The 17,305-nt window shown below is 34.7% G+C and overlaps 1 protein-coding gene across 1 annotated transcript; it reads left to right on the forward strand.

Annotated features, from left to right (window-relative positions):
* Positions 1–2,714: 2,714 nt before the first annotated feature.
* Positions 2,715–12,890, forward strand: LOC145317175 (uncharacterized). The gene is made up of 8 exons (XM_080158125.1): positions 2,715–2,861; positions 6,709–7,067; positions 7,266–7,477; positions 7,829–7,938; positions 8,088–9,856; positions 10,201–10,371; positions 10,643–10,817; positions 11,007–12,890. Exons 1-8 carry the CDS (start codon positions 2,845–2,847, stop codon positions 11,566–11,568), a joined length of 3,375 nt encoding a protein of 1,124 aa, XP_080014251.1. The 5' UTR covers positions 2,715–2,844; the 3' UTR covers positions 11,569–12,890.
* Positions 12,891–17,305: the final 4,415 nt, after the last annotated feature.

Below are 17,305 nucleotides of genomic sequence, written 5' to 3' on the forward strand. Positions count from 1 at the left end.
AAAATAAAACAATCGATTTTTTATCTGATAACCTTGATTTTTTTCAGTAAAAGTAAACCATTTCATTTGTGAACTAAAAAAAGAGTTTGAAATATTATTATATATTACTGTTTTGGCTATGTGGATATGAAAAATTTAGTAAAACCAAAGTATTGGCATTAGTATGACATGGTTATAATGGGAGAATGGGGCATTGGACTATAAACTAAATTTAAAATAAATGAATAAATTTAAAAGTGTGATTCTTTGAGTTTTTTTTATCTGAGGATTTTACATTTTGGGTCCGTAACCATTCGTCCTACTTACCGGACTATAAATAATACTGCTCCCCTAAGTTTTAAATAAACACTTTCTTTCATTTGTTAGCATAAATTTTTAAAAATACGTTTATTAAATCTGAATTGGGTTATGCAGTGTCCAAACTTTTTAATAATAATTCTAGGGATGTTTGTTTTATCATAATTGGGGGTTTTCATCAATTTATCATCCATTAAGATCCCTTGAGATTAATAAAATCATGTCTCTAAAATATTTTTAGGAACAATGTAATAGATTTAATGATTTCTATACTGATCTTATTTGATCCAAAAAAGATTGAGTCTACCTGACGTGGTTTCATATTTGTAAAGGGACTTAATAAATATATTGATAATGGCAAAGGTACTATAAAATATGAATATGATGTAGATATTATAGTTTTTGCTTTTTAAGTAGCAAGGTTGTCTAAGTTTATGTTTACACAAACCTTCTAAAAAATAACATGGCGTTTTATCACATAGTGGTTGATGGTCAAAATGGCTCTTTTCATTAGTGCAGCTACTCTCTAACAAGCTACTGACAGTCAAACTGAATAACATGATGGACAATTGAGTAAATGGCTTAAATTTTAACAGATTTTAAATTCTATCGAACTAAACTGATAAACAATCAAATAATTTATTATTGATATAGTTTATATATAGTTTGAGAAACAATATTATAGGGGTGTAAAACCTCTCCCTAAATAGCTTAAAACCTTCCCTGGACCATTATTGAAATTGTCAAACGGTCTGGACATACCCACACACACACACACACAAACTACTTACTACTTTTGAAAATAAGATCATACGTGGTATTACAAGAACATATGTCCCAGATAATATTTTGTCGTGGTTCCCCTTGAAAAACAGGCCGCATTAATCCATATGACTACGCCCTTAATAACTTCGTACTCTTTCTAATCTTTTTTCGAAACATATTATTTTTGGCGCTGGCTATGGCTGTGGATTATTTTGCAAGGAAGTAAATCTGCTGCTGGTAGAAATAAGTGCTGTTTGGCAGATTTTTCTCTTGATGACGATTTTTCTCTGGATATTATGGCAGGGGGAAAATTGTGGTCAATTTAGGTTGCTATTTCCCCTGTCAATTATTGGTCAGTTCGTTCATACTGTAGGAGGGAATGGGGTAAAGAAGGGATTAATTTACAAAAATTTTTTGAATATTTTTATCCTCTTGAACATTAAGTCTCAAAAAATATATTCAGTGTTATTGATATGATACTTAAATAAAAAATTTATTTTTAAAAAAGTTTAAACGTTTGCTTTTATAAGATGAAATTAAATACACAAATATAATCTTTTTTATAATTTGTATATATATTAAAATATTTTGTGTTATTTATCAAAATTAAAAAAAAATATATTGAGGACCTTTAAACTAGATTTCCTCATGTACTTTGTCTCGTACTTTCTCTGACACACATTTATCTAAAGGTCTCTGCTTAAGGCCTAGTGATTCATGCGATAACCACTTTCACTTACATGTTATTATTTTTATTCTTATAATATGATGAAATATAAACAAAATGGTAAATTTTTTTATCATATCCTGCTTAGAAAGAATTGCGTTGACCCACTTTTTATATTTACGGTATTTTTTATAAGGAGAAAAGCTACTCCTTTTTTCGTTTTTTTTTGTATTTTTATATATAAAAAAAAACAAAAAAGCACTTTTTGGAATTTGATTTTCTGTTTTTATTTAAAAATTAATTTATTTTTAGTTTTGATCTTTTTTTAAAATGAAATTACTTTCAGATTTCCTTGTTAATTGCATTAATCATAAAAAAAATCATGTAATTAATTGAAAATTTTTAATAAAATTTAGTGTATTACAGAAAAAAATATTTTACCAAATCCAAAATTTGCAAACTGTAGGTAGTAATTTAAGTTTCTATAGCATCTAAGTAATAATTACCATTTTTCAACAACATACAAATCAACTGACAGACAAACACACACACACACACACACACAGGACAACATACATATGTAACCAACAACACAACGTAGTGTTGTTTCTTATATCCACCCTTTCTTGCGTCCCACCTCCTTTAATCCTTATACAGTGTTACATACACCAAAATCTCTCTCTTTCTCCAATCAAACACACTCACACATACACAAACACAAACTCACACAATCTCACATATGATATAGAAAAAAAAATAAGGAGAGATCTGTGGGGGTTAAGGGAGGGGGGGAGAGAGATGCAAGGGATAGGGTTCACGGTCGCACATTTCCAAGGTTGGAAGAAAACCAGGAAGCACATTTACTAGATATAACACAGGGGACCGATTGGCTGTAGGTAGAAGGGGGTCTACCACTACACAAGAGTGTCCACAGGAGGAGGATGTATATGTGGGGGATGGGGAGAGGGAGGGGAGGAGCGCACGCTCTTTCTTTCTCTCCCTCTTCTCCTGGTATAATCTGCGCGCAACAACGCGCACACTGACCTTGGGTTACGGCTGGATCCTCTCAACAATTTCTTAGTCGTGGAAAGAGATGTGGAGGAGTGACAGGAACTATGTTCTTGACACAAAGGTATATATACACATATATATAGAACAGTTTTTTACTTTGTTGACAACAATTACAGATGATAAATTAGTGATTTTTTGTGTTGAAATGAAGAAGATTATTTGTGAGTGAAAATGAAATTATTGATGTTATAATAACTGAGTGAATTATATATAAAGTTTTTGATGATACATATATGAAAATTTCACAGTGGCCGGTTATAATTAAGGATAAGTATACTATTTAAGTTGATCTGTTATCTATGTTTTGTTTTTTACAATTTATAGTGATCATCATATTATTTCTAGCTTTATTCATTTTATTTTTATATAGTGCTCGAATTATTTGACCTACATTTTATATTTCTTTTTTATTTTTAAATTTAAAGCTGTCTTTGTATGAAATGTATGAAAGGGAAACTATTCTAAATGATTTAGTGATAATTTCAGACAGTATTATTCAATAAAATAGATTAAATGTATAATTATATCTATCTATTAATCTAAAACCTGGTTTTAATTATTTTGACTCGTTAGGGAAATTACAGATTACACTTAAAAGCCTTACACAGTTTTAAGGAAATAAACTAGCAATTGAAATAATTATTTTTCTTGTTCATTAGATAATAAGTTATAAGTATTATGCAAAATTTATTAATTTTTTGTTGAATTTTTGTGCGTTTTTCCCCAAAAGTATTGCAAAATTTCATAAAAATTGGCCTGCTTAAAAACAAGCATAGTAAACACTTTAAATTCATCAAATATAGGGCACGAGTATCTTCGTAATTATCCCTTCCCCAAATTTTTGCTATCATTATTTTTAAGTTTTCCCTTAAAATTTAACAGTAATCTTAAGGAGTGCCAATTTTATTAACCCTCTCCCCCCCCCCCCCTCCTCTTTTGTTTTATGATTAAAACTCCGCGGATTTTCATCTACATTTTTTCTTAGGAAATTAATTTGAACCTCGTTATTTTCCTACTGAAAAAATATTGTTTTCCTTCCAATTGCATCGATTTTCTCAAGATGTTAATTTTTGTCATAATTTATTTATTTACATTCTAGGAGAAAATGTCCCATTGACCTATTAACACAAATTAGAAAAATGTGTCAAATTAATGCAAAATCTGGATTTTTAAAATTGCAAAAATTTCCTTTTTAGTTTGCTTTATTAGACACCCCATCCCCTACACCCCCTTTTTAATTGTAGTATTTACAAGTTAGCTTTCATAAGGACAAATTAGAATTACAGCTTGCGGCGTCATTCAATTTTGAATATAAAGCATTTATTGGCATATACATTAAGTACATTTTATTTTAACTGTATATAAAAGTAGACGAATAGTTTTTGGTATGTTTTATTTAATAAAACTTTTGATATCTTAAAAGAAATTTGAGATTTAAGGAAATATGTTTATATAACAAGAAAAGTTTACATTATAATGTAATGTTAATTAAATATGTTTTATTTAATTTTTGTTAAATAATATCATTGCTTTTAATATATAATGAAAATTATATAAATCTTATTGTTTTTAAACTTACTTTAATCCCATAAAAGAATATTTGCAAGAAAAATATATATAATTTTAAACAGTATTTTTGGGTGCTAAACTAAAGCAATTAATCACAAATGAATGTCATTAAGTTGTGACTAATTATACTTTTTTATATCTATTAACTGCACTGGTTGAAATAAATTATTAATTTAGGCGAGTAAATAATTGCTTACAATTAAGATTCCATGTTTGATAAAATTCTTTTTTATTCTGATAAGGTCGTGGCTGTGCAATTTATTACTTTTTAACTTTTAAGGACATTTAAAAGTAACCAAGATTTTTACCATTTATATAAAAAAGAAAAAAAACCTAAATGAAATCACAGCTTCTGAACATGTTTATTGTGTTATTTTACTACACATCCATAGTTGCCTAAAGATTAACTTTGCTCCCTGTTATTTATTTGCAATCTTAGATGTAAAAGTATTTTGCATTTTCTTAGAATAATTTCTTGAGGAAAAAAATGGCAAGATTGGTTGGTTATATCCCACCCCACCCAACTTTTATCAAGTCTTTAATACTTTTAAAGAACATCACCCTTTTTCAATATTTTTCTCAACCATTTGACGTTTTATTTGCCTTTCATTATTTATTTTATCTACCCCCCACCCTTCAAAAAAGAAAAGATTCCAATCTGTTATACGTGCAAAATTGTTACATTGAACTATTTGAACTATTAAGCAAAGACTTCTAATAATTCTGCAATTGGTTTTAAGATTGAAAGCTGCAAACAAAATGTAGGCAATAGACAGCCTGTCTGATTCCTTCTCATGATACTGGCTGAAGACTTTCAAAACTATTAAAAACATTTAACAATCTAGGTTGTAAAATGCTCAATGTAGGCTCCAAAAGACAAAAAGGCTTAATATAAAAGTTTTTAGAGGGAGAAAGTAATTTATATGCCGTTGTCTTCAAAGCACATAAATTGTATTTAGTAAAAAAAAAATAATTTTTGAGCAATATATCTTTTTTAAATTGAATCATTTGTGCAAGATTTGCAATTTTATCAGATTAAGCTTCAACATTTCTATTTACTATTTATCAGCCATTACTTCAGCAAGATTCTTTTTTATTTTTTGTTGATTAAAGAATATTTATTATTTGCTATTTATAATCTGCATCTTTTTGTACAATTACATTGCATCTAAATGATTTTAAAAATATTTTTACTTTATAATTTTTTACCTGTCATTTAGATACAGAAATTAAATGGATTGTTAGGATATGTAAAATTGTTGACAATATAAAAAAACAACTTAAAAAATGATTAAAGCTAGAAATTGTACTGATATAATCTTAAATAGTATATTATGTTTTTTTTATGCAATAGACAAAAAATGTTAGTCATATAAAGTCTATAAACATTATCTAATCTAAAAAGTGAAATTAATATGTACCATCATTTAAACTAACTCGGTTACACCCAACAAATAATTTCATTTTCATTGACATATAAAATTTTTTCTTTCCTGTTTTAATTTTTCTAAACAAGGTTTTCTGTGTGGTTGTATTTTTAAATGCGGAAAACTAGTCAATTAGAAATAATTGTGGAAAAATATACGCTCTTAATTTGCCTTTGTTTTGATATTATATGTAGTATGTTTCATTTTTATGTGAGTATGTGTGTGTGTGTGTGTTTGTCTGTGTTGTAAGTAGGGAAATTATGCCAGCAATTAAATGTAATATAATTTATACTTTCATATTGTTAGATTCAAACAACAACGGATTATTATTTATTCTATTACTTCCCCCTCATTTCCCCTTTTGTATCTCATGCATGTTTCATGCCATTTCATGTTTCTGTGTATGTGTGTGAGTGTGTTTGTGTGTGTGTGTGTGTGTGTGTGTGTGTGTGTGTGTGTGTGTGTGTGTGTGTGTGTGTGTGTGTGTATGTGTGTGTGTGTGTGTGTGTAGTGCATACAGGAAGGAAACACGAAAAAGGAGACGGGGAGATACCATCCATGGTTCACTGCGTGTGTGTGTGTGTGTATGTGTGTGTGTGTGTGTGTGTGTGTGTGTGTGTGTGTGTGAGTGAGTGTTAGTGAAATGGGAAGGAAGTAGATTGAAGTAATCGTCAAGGTTAAATCTAAAAGGTCGAAATTTTACATATGGAAGTTGTACTTTTCTAACATACAAAACACACCAACACACACACACACACTCAACCACATATGTTCACAAAAATTGTATGCTAACATACATGGAAACACATTCTGATGGTTTTAGATTTTCATTCACTATAATTTTCAAAAAAGGATATTTCATTCACTTTCACAAATTTCATGTTAGAAATTTCAAATATCTTTATATTTTAGACCCATGATAGAACCGGGTGTCCGGTACCACCCCCATCCTGCCATACAAGCCAACATTCCTTCACACATTACACTAGAAGCCGCAGTTGACCTCACCAAAAAAACCGAAGACTGGAGGCCGCCGTCGGCCGAGCAGGACGTAGACGATGGCGACGACCACGAAGACAGCGACTCAGACACGCCTCTGGACATGTCGGTGTCCGCCTCCCGGCTGACTCCCGTGTTTCCCGGGTTCCGGCGCGACCATTCGCCGGCCCGGTCTGACCGGTCTGAGCCTGGCAGCCGCAGCGGGCCAGGGTACTTTTCACCTGTACCTGGAGCCAGGGACTGGAGCACTGAGAGGAGTGAAGCAGACAAAGGTAAACCAATATTTATTGAACAGGATAATTATGTCAATAAAAGGCAATACTTTTCTATTGAATTATAATTAAGATTTAGTAAAGATATACAATCTTTTATTGATGAAAGGTCGGACAACCAGACATACAAAAGTACAGATATGTGAAACAGTACTTAAATAAAAAAAATATGTATACTCTAACAAGTATTTTGTTTAGATGAGTTTCCAAAGGACGGTTGTCAGCTGTGCGGGATGCCCAAGTCAGAGATGTCTGCTCACGACCACGTGGAGGGGGGCGCCTGCAACCAGAGGCCGATCTCATGCATCCTCTGCTCCAAGACCTTCACGCTGTGGAGCCACTACGAGTCCCACAAGAAGTGCCACCAAAAGTTGAAACAGCGTCAGTATCCTTGTCAATCCTGTGGAAAGGTAAAACAGTTTTCCCTGTTTTTTATGTAAGAAATTGTTATGAAACTATTGGAAGGATAGGACAACGAAAATAAAGTTTTATATCTTAATGTCCTCTTAATTTAAATTGGATTTACAAATTTTACATAAGTAAAAATTTTTCTTTTAACTTTTCTGTTAGTCAATAATAAAAGTTCCTTTTAATAATTGCATTTTTTAATTTGCTAGCAGCTGCGCCCATATCTTATGTGAAATAACCTCTCCTAAGATATAAAAAGCATTACTCAATCGGACTAGTCATTTATGAGATTCTTTGCTGCAAACAAAAATCCTACTACAATAACATAGATAATATGTTCTATTTTGTTTTAGATTTTTACCTCTGCCAGCAACAGAAACATGCACCAGAGAATTCATAAAGGAGTCCGACCATTTCATTGTATTCCTTGCGGAGTTTTCTTCAGACAGAAAGCTCATTTACAGTAAGTTTTACTGCATTTTATACATCATTTATCATAAAAATCTAGGTCATTAAATCATTATTAATCTTTAAATATTTTTTTCTTTCGTCATATTGTATTATTAAATGAATATGCTTATTTCTAATTTATCATTAAAATTTGTATTATAGGAAACATCAGCGCACTCAGGGCCACATCCAGGCTGTTGAGCTCTTTGACAAGCGCCGGGCTGACGGACTTCTCATGGACCATGAACTAGTCCCCAGAGAGGACCTTGAGCTGGGCTCTGAATCTCCATCGGAAGAGGGCAGTCCTGCAGTACACTCCTCCTCCTCCTCTGTGAACGAGGACGAGGGTGTGGCGCTGGCGCACATCAAGACCAGCCCCAAGAGGAAGCAGTCACATCCACAGCACAGCCTTCACCACAAATATATCCTCAGGGACGAGGAGGACGAGGGCATTGAGGAGGAGAAGGAGAGGCTGAGCCCCCGCGAGGATATCATTCGCAGCAGCATTGAGTTCAACAGTCTGACTCAGGAGTACGAGTGCAGGGAGTGCGACTATAGTTCGGAGGACCACGCGGCCACCAGGGAACACTTTGGGATGGACCATATGCGGGACTTGAACGACTACCAGTGCTCCGAGTGTATGCTCACCTTTACCAAATTATATAATTTGCAAATTCACAAGAAGAAACACGAGACCTCAGATCCTTACTTGCCGTGCGAATTTTGTGAGCAGCCGTTTAAGGCCGCCAACAAGTTGATCAAGCACATGGAGGTTATCCACCACGTGTGTCCGACCTGTGGAGACAAGATGGATGACAAGAACAGCCTGCTTGACCACATGGAGAAGGTGCACAATGAGATAAGAAAGGGCATTCACGTGAATATTCAGCATCTGTCTAACCTGTCATCCTTGCTGCCGGTCAAGCATCGGTTCGATATTGACAGCCGGCACGCCAAGATGCGTAAGCTGGACTCCTTGGCCGAGCACATCCGTGCAAAGCAGCTTCAGAATGCAAACGGAACAAACATTATCAACGGGAATGACAAGACAGGACCACACCTGGACCCGATGCCCCGTTCTCTATCCCTACACCGTAGTATAGACGACCATCACTATACGAAGCCAGGTATTCAGAGCCTGGTCACACATTTGCACAGGGCCAACAGTCCGCTCAACCTAAACCTCAAGTCAGAGAACAACAATATTTTGTCCAGCATATCCAAGATGGATTTAAAGCACGAGTACAACAGCAAGGAGCACCAAGCCCTGCAACAGCAGCAACATCACATCCGTCAACATCAAGTCCATCAGGTCCACCAACTGCCACCGCCGGACAGAGACGAGTTGACACCGCCTTGTTCACCCCCGGTTGCCGACGCCCGGATAACATCCAACGTTGTGTTAATCAACAACAATCCGACGCCGGAGTCCGATAACTCGAACGATATCGGCCTGGACCTGACGGTGAAGAAGGACAAAGTGAGAGAGGTGAAGAACGAGGTGACAACAACTGAAACCAAGAAGGAGGAGGAGCCCTACAGACCAGAGCAGAGAGCAAGAATCATCACACATTCTTTTCCTTACATTGTGCCTAACCTACCCTTTATACCAAGAGTCCCCATAGGTCCCCTACAGCCCCACAACAACACATTTACAGAACATTTGTTCAAGCTGGCCTCGATTTCTCGGCCAGCCGCTGTGGTCAGCACTGCAGCACAAAACCTAGCCAAACCAATTAACAGCACGCCACCGACCGGCCACCACACTGTCTTGTCGGCGATGCTGGGCCACCGGCCGCCGCCTTTGCCACCTGCAGCGGCCGCTCCTGCCGTGTTTCCGGTTTTTGGTGGCAACTTGCCGCCATCGATGTTTCCTCAGCACCCACTTCCGCCAAGAAATGATGATAAGCCGTCCTCATTGCAAGGGAAAGGTAATGAACTTCAAATGAAGCTTTTTTTTAAATAACAAAATTCTATAATATGTTTAATAATTTTGTCTACTTTTGAACCATAGTAAAAAGTAAATTTTGTATATTTGTTTAAAATAGAAAACAAAGTCATGTCTAAAGGACATTTAAACAAATTTCGATCAGATTTTTTATTTGATAATGAATTTTAAATCAAGACCTTTTAACTATGCCTTCCTTAAAAATTAGACCAAATATTCTGGATTTTTTTAAAAAGTAATGAAACACAAATAGACATCCTAATTCTTTAATGTTTTAAGTTTTTTTTTTGTATTATTCTCAAAAATATAAAACTTTTTTTCCTACAGATTCCAAGCCATTCCGGTGTACGTACTGTCCAAAAGAATTTGGTCACCTGTCCTCTCTGGAGTCCCACATAGAGCGGCTCCATACCAATGAATCCAAGCATCATTGTGAGTCCTGTGGCAGAGCATTCTCATCTAAATCTAACCTAACTGCACACAAAAAAATTCATACAGGTAGGTATTTTCAATACAAAAGAAATTAGAAGAAAAAATATTTGATTTTAACTTTTGCATCTGTAAAAATTAATGTTCAAGGAAACCTAGCAAGAAAAAAAATGTTGTCTTTTAAAGAATTAAATACATATTACATATACCTGAAAAAAACAAACAATTAAAGGATGTAAATTTTAAAAATATTTCTCAAAAAATACATTTTTTCTACTTTTCTTTATGTGTCCTTTTCTTTCGAGTTCAAATTTAATATATTCTAAATTTATTTTTGTAGGAGAACGGCCATTTCAATGCGGAATATGCCAGAAAAGATTTCGTCAGAAGGCCCACCTGCAGAAGCACGAGACAACTCACAGTTCTGCAACCCCATACCAGTGCCCGCATTGTGATAAAGCTTTCGGACATCCGTCTAACCTCAACACTCATATTGCAACTCATAGTGATGTCAGGTAGGAAATTTATGCAATTTTAGCAGCACAGCTACTCTAAAACAATGATATGCCAGACCGACTGTTTGGTCGTCAACCACCGTTGAAGCAAGACTATTTAATATATTAAATTATAATGCTTTGTTTTTCTTCTTTTTCCAATATACATTATTGTTCTTTTTTCATTATCTTATTTTATTTTTTGTTTAGACCTTACGAGTGCACAGACTGTGGTAAGGCTTACAAGGACTCCGCCAGCTTCAAGCGGCATCGTCTAGTCCACTCTGGAGAGAGGCCCCACGTGTGCTCTGTCTGTTCTGAGTCATTTATAGACTCCAAGAGTCTGAAACGTCACCGCGAGATAGCAGGCCACCCCAGTGAACCCAGAGGCGACATGGACGACGAAGACGAGGAGCTGATAGAGCCCGGGCAGGAGGAGCAGTATATACCTGGCGGCGGACACGGCCCACCATACCTGGCCTCACCGCACCATCCGCCGCAAGGCCTCGGCGAGCGTGGCGAGCTACCCATGAGGATGGGACACTTTTTGACCCATCGAAGCCTGGGAGAGGACCACCATTATATTCCCCACCGTGTGGAGAGAGAGGAGGAGGTGGGCGGGGGCAGCATTAGGGAGGATCACGAAGAGGATCATGAGGATCACGAGGATGATGGCGCAAGCAGTCATGAGGGAGATCTAGAGATTGCGGAAACTTCGGCTGATTCGGGTATCAACTCCAGCATGGAGAATCATGGAAACCAACCTTTGTGAAAGTGCTACGCTACATTTTTGCAAGTAAAATATTAAAAAAAAACTTTAAGAAAGGACATTAACCTAGTAACAAATCTAGTCGATTTAATAAAATATAAAGAAGACAACGTGTTCACTAATATCCTGGTGTTTATATATTATGGAAAAGAAAGTTGCTGTGCCTTGGAAACATCTTGTTCTTGTGTTCTTTTTTTGCACAAGAACAGCGCACAGCACATGGCGTGAATAGCAGTTGACCTGACGCTAGTCCTGTTTCAGATTTGATCTGTGCCAGGTCATACCTGTGCCAGATTTAGCCACTACCAGGCTGAACCTGTCCAGGTATGATCCAGGTCCTGCTTGTGATACTCTGTCTGATGTTTAAATTTAAAAAATGATATATATCACCATTTCAAAAACAATTTTCACCTCTCTGCATCACCATCACACACAACCAGAAACATTTGACAACAACCATAACAAGAAACAACTACCTGTACTTCAACAACAAGTGAACCTTTTTTTTTACTATTTTTGTAACAATTTATATTTATATTTGCATTTCATATGGGCAATTGTTAATGTTTAAGGCAAGTAGTTTGAATAGTTACTGCTAGTACCTGCCACGCGACACAGGAGGCGCTGCTATAGGCACCACCACATAATGTGATAATTCAATGTACTCACACAATTTTTAATTCATTATTAAATCATTTTTTTTTATATTTTTTTTATTTTGTACAATATTGTAAGCACCCGCAAGCCGCAAGGCCAGGGCACTTGGGATTAACGTGGCATTATTTTCCGTTTCCTAGCTAACAGCAGTTGTGACCGCACAGGGATTTATACCTGGCCGTCTTTCTGCTTTACATCTATTTTTCTATCTTTTATGTATATAGTTTTCTCATCAGTTCTATTTTTATTATTTTTATTGTTATTATTTTTACAAATCTCTTTTTTCTAGTCTTTATTTATTATAATTGTTTACCTTAGATGTGATTTTTATAGTATACTATGCATTTATACATGAATATTATTATTAGATGGCGATATCAACAAATTTATTTTATAATTTTTACACATTTTCATTAACCCATTTTATAAATGTTTCACTACTTTTCTACATTTTATATCATAATTTAGTTTGTAGTTTATTTTTCTTACTGTTTAAATTAATTTTGTCTCTAAAAACTTGTTGATATCTGCCCCAGATTGCTACTAATGACTGAACTGTGAGCCAATTATTTTGTTGTACTTTCAGTCTTTTTGTTTGTAGTGTATGTAATGATTATTAACACAAATGAGGAAAGTACCATTAAGTTAAATAAAGTTGCTCAAATTGATTCTTTTTTTATTTATTTATGTTTGAAAATTTGTTGGATGTTGCATCGGCGTTTGGCTCAAAGATTTATCAAATGGACTAACTAAAAACCTAAAAAATGTCTCGTCTTAAAAACTAACTGTAGTCATAATATATCAAAATTAAAAGGATAAATAAAACCACCGTCCGTATCCATGAAACTACAAAATCATGTTTTTGAAACTATTTATTTTGATAAAAAAATAGATTAAAAAACATGTACATCCTATTATATAAAGTAGTAAGCGTTTTTTTGTCTGTCCCGAAGGATCTTGCTAACCGCTGAATCGATATTGTTCTCCTTTATAGTGAAGCTTCTTATAGGTCCTGGGAAGGTTTTAAACTATTTTTGGGGAGGATGTCTTCACCTCCCTCCCCCCCAAAAATATTTTTTTAAAAATGGGTTTGAGGCGACTTTTCCCCTTCCTACCCTAAGTGCCCCTAGAGGCTTCTAGGGAGCGTAGCCGCTAGTCAACTATAATCTAGCATCCCATTTCTTCAGAAATACGCAGTCGCGCCTAGGTCGAGAGTTTGGGAACACAAGCAATGAAAAATGCGCGTCAAAATTTCTAAATCTTGCGGAGGAACATTTCCTAATAGAAAATATATCAAACATGTGCTTTTTTAATGCAAACATAAACAAGTTGGAGTCAGACAGACGGACAGACAGTTATCAGATTTGTCCTAATTTCATTCAGTACATTTATAAGACATTATTAGCATTGCTCGATATTTGTGTTTATTTATTTATGGGTTTGTGTGTGCTGTGCAGTGTGTGTGTGTGCGTGAGTGTTAACTTGAGAAATTTCAAGGCTAAAGGAAATTCTAGACACCCATTATTTCTTCCTCTCTCTAATTCTCTCTCACTTCCTCTCTCTCTCTCTCTCTCTCTCTCTCTCTCTCTCTCTCTCTCTCTCTCTCTCTCTCTCTCTCTCTCTCTCTCACACACTTTAACTCCCTCTCTCTATTTCTATTCATGCTATTCCACAAGTGTTGCCTCTCTATGTCTGGTTCCTAAACTAATACTGTCACAGTATATATTAGGCTCTCACTAGGTGAAATATTATGTGACTCCATAAACCATTTTTCTCTCCTTTTAATATTACTGTCTTTAATTGGTGTTTCTTCATAACAAATAGAAGTTTATACTTGGACATTTAAGGAAGGTAGAAGTAAATTGTATTTAAATTAATTTACAGCCGTTTTCTATTTATATTTACTGGCTAACAAAGACGGAAATAAAAATTTGGGTAAAGATCAATTTATCGTCCATTACTCGTTTTCTGCCTGTATCTCTTACAAATAGCTGTTCTTCCAAAAATGTTACGATCTAACATCATGATTCTTTTCTCTGGTTACTAATGTTTGCTTTAATTAAACTTCTTACTATTTATTTACTCCTCTCGTAGTCATTAGGTTGTGCATAGGCTGAAAATTCTGATTCTGGTTACTGGGGATACTTTTTGTCGGTAACAAAATTATTGGGCAACGGCCAAAACACCGGTTTGACTGGCCGTTGAACAAATTTTACAAATATTAGCTAAAAGAAAAACTGAAGTCAAGCTGTTTTGATGGAGAACTTTGTAACAGTGTGGAGTGAGTCTAGACCTGTTTCAACAATTTCGCGGCAAATTTCAAGGTCCTTTTTCAATATAACATGGTTTCTCCTACCCCAGGCCATTTTTGTTACCAGAGACCCCCCCCCCCCATCACCCAAGAACCCCACCTTTAATTTTTTTTGTAGCCAAATTAGAGCAGTTTTTGACAATATCCTATAAGTTTGAATTTTAACCATACAATCCCCTTACTTTATAAAGAACTTCAGAGAAAGAACAGAAAAAATATGGTGCCACATTTGTTAAATTAGGTATTCCTATCCAGCCTTGTTAGGTATACCAGTCCATGTCTTCTTGTCAACCGTCTGTGACCATTTGTGTTAAGTTTTTTAAATGTTTTATTTTTCTGATTCCAATAAACGACGAAACTGTTCAAGCTGAAAGTCTTATTTATGATGGAACGTATAATGCAAACCTAACCTAACCATATTAAACTAAACATGGGTTGTTGCTTTTGAAACATATCAGGCCAAATCCTCTAGCTATAGTCATTATCCGAAGAGGGTTCCTGAAGGTGGTATTTTTCAACTAACTCAAAAATTTCTAAAATCCCCCCTGAAAATTTGTAAAAAGACTCCTTTTATTCTCCTTGAGCCTGGACTTTAACTGTTTTAAACCCCATTTAGAGGCCACTAATTTTTTAAGAGAGAAGCTTTTCTACAATCATGGTTCTTCCACCCGTACGTTTTACCACAACGGATAGTTCTGATTGATAATTGATACATATTCAGCATTGTAGAATAGTCCTATTGAGTCTCAGAAGAGTAGCAACTCTATGTTTATTCATGAAAAGTTGGTAGGTTCATTTGAAACATTAAGATTTTTTCGAACTTTTGGAATTTTTTTTATTTACAATTATCATCGTTACTTGATTTTTGTAAGAACGATTTCTTGAGCGATAAGGTCCATCATTACGAGAGAAGAGTCTCTGACAGACAGGTTAATCAAGCCTAAAAACAGCAGTACGTCGATATGAAATATCATGTATATGAGATCTTTTACAACATATTTAAATCAAATAATTACTTAGATTTTGAAATAATATTTTTCTTTATGATTATAAGTGGAGTAAATCTGATTTGTTTGGCTTCACTTTTATGGATGTTGTCTTTCTTGTAGGTGTACATATTAACCGTGGTAATGGGAGCTTACACACATATTTTTTAATAAAGAAAACTTATTTTACAGCCCTTGAAAACATCCCCCTAATGTGTAACAGAGACTTTTTATGTCTTTTCCCTTGGAAAAAATGACTTCTTTTGTAAACTCACTTTTTTGGCGCAATTTCTTCTGTTTAAATTACAAAATATTTGTTAAAATATTTTGAAAATCTAGGATGACGTCATCCATCAGGCAACTAATCAGGCAGATAGACAAATTATTGGAAACCTGAAAAGAAAATTTAATTATCTTATTAATTCTATATAACAGCCTAGCAAATACTTAATATTCATAACTATTGTAATGTACCAGACGAACAGACTGATTAAATCATTGTCAATTGAATATACTAGAAAATTTCAGAAGCCAATCACACTTTACAGAAAGGAAAAATGAAGTTTTTCTTTAAAAGTTAAAGCCTCTGAAATTAACATAATTTAAGCAAAGCAGATTTATGAATCAGCAGCTGCAACCATAACCGCTGATGGCCGTTCGCAGGAAGTACTTCTCTTAGCTAAGCAGCTAATGGTGACTTTCAAGGAACAGAAGTTCTGAGACAGTACGGCTTAAAGACTGTACCGAGTTCTAAAACATACTATGTTGATCTCTAGGGGGTTTGTACCATTTTTGACGTCTCTATTATGACGAGGAGTGGTCCAGGCTCGAACTTAACACCTCCACAATAGCAATACAAACTATAAACTAAAAGAAGTTAAAAACTGTTCTTTTGCACTTAGTTAGTTAAATGTAAAGGCTTAAAAATCCTTTTATCTAGACAATTTAAAAAGTATGACTTTAGATGAATTTTACTAGAACTTCAAACGGATATAAACGGCAAAATTAGGGGAACATTAGTACGACTAATATAGAAGAGTTGTAAGTAATAATATGTAGGGAAAATGGGCGGGTTAGGAATTGGGGCAACAGTTCCTATCCACCCCCCCCCCCCTCCCCACTCCTCCTAATTCAGTGCCCTGACCTTGTTTTTCAGATCAAATCTTATACAGGCAGTTTCCCTACACAAAATTGGAAGGGATCCCTTAAATCAAGTATTGGAAAGCACATACCCCCCTTCCCTTATTTAATAAAAAACTTTAGTACCTTACTTAACCTAACCTAATGGTTCCATAAGAATTTACCCACATGATATTGAATTCAATCAGGATTCTAACCCTGCAGGATCTTAATTTTTTTGGTAGTCTAACTACTGAACCTAACCTAACCAAAAATAGTCTAGTAAATATTTTTTTTGTTAAATAGGATCAATCCTTAAATGAGGTTTTTGGGGAGGGAGGGAAATTAACCAGCGATTTTAGAGATACTGCCAAAACTATTTTCGTTATACACATACACACGCAGACTAACTCACACACACACACATACACACACTTGCACACAAACATACTCACATAATTGAAGGGGGGACACTTAACAGCGGCAACGGTTTTCTCATCCCCCTTTTTAAAAAGTCTACTTTTTAAAGCAACACACTTCATTTTCTCCACTTTAAATTTCAATAATTTAAAACAGGCAGAAAAACGAAGAGAAAATATTTTTTTCTTATTTTGTTTTGAATATAAAATTAAGTAATAATTTATCGCACCGTATTATAGATAGGTTC

The sequence above is a fragment of the Acartia tonsa genome, chromosome 4, assembly GCF_053477335.1.
Source record: "Acartia tonsa isolate MP-2025a chromosome 4, ASM5347733v1, whole genome shotgun sequence".
Classification (NCBI taxonomy): Eukaryota; Metazoa; Arthropoda; class Copepoda; order Calanoida; family Acartiidae; genus Acartia; species Acartia tonsa.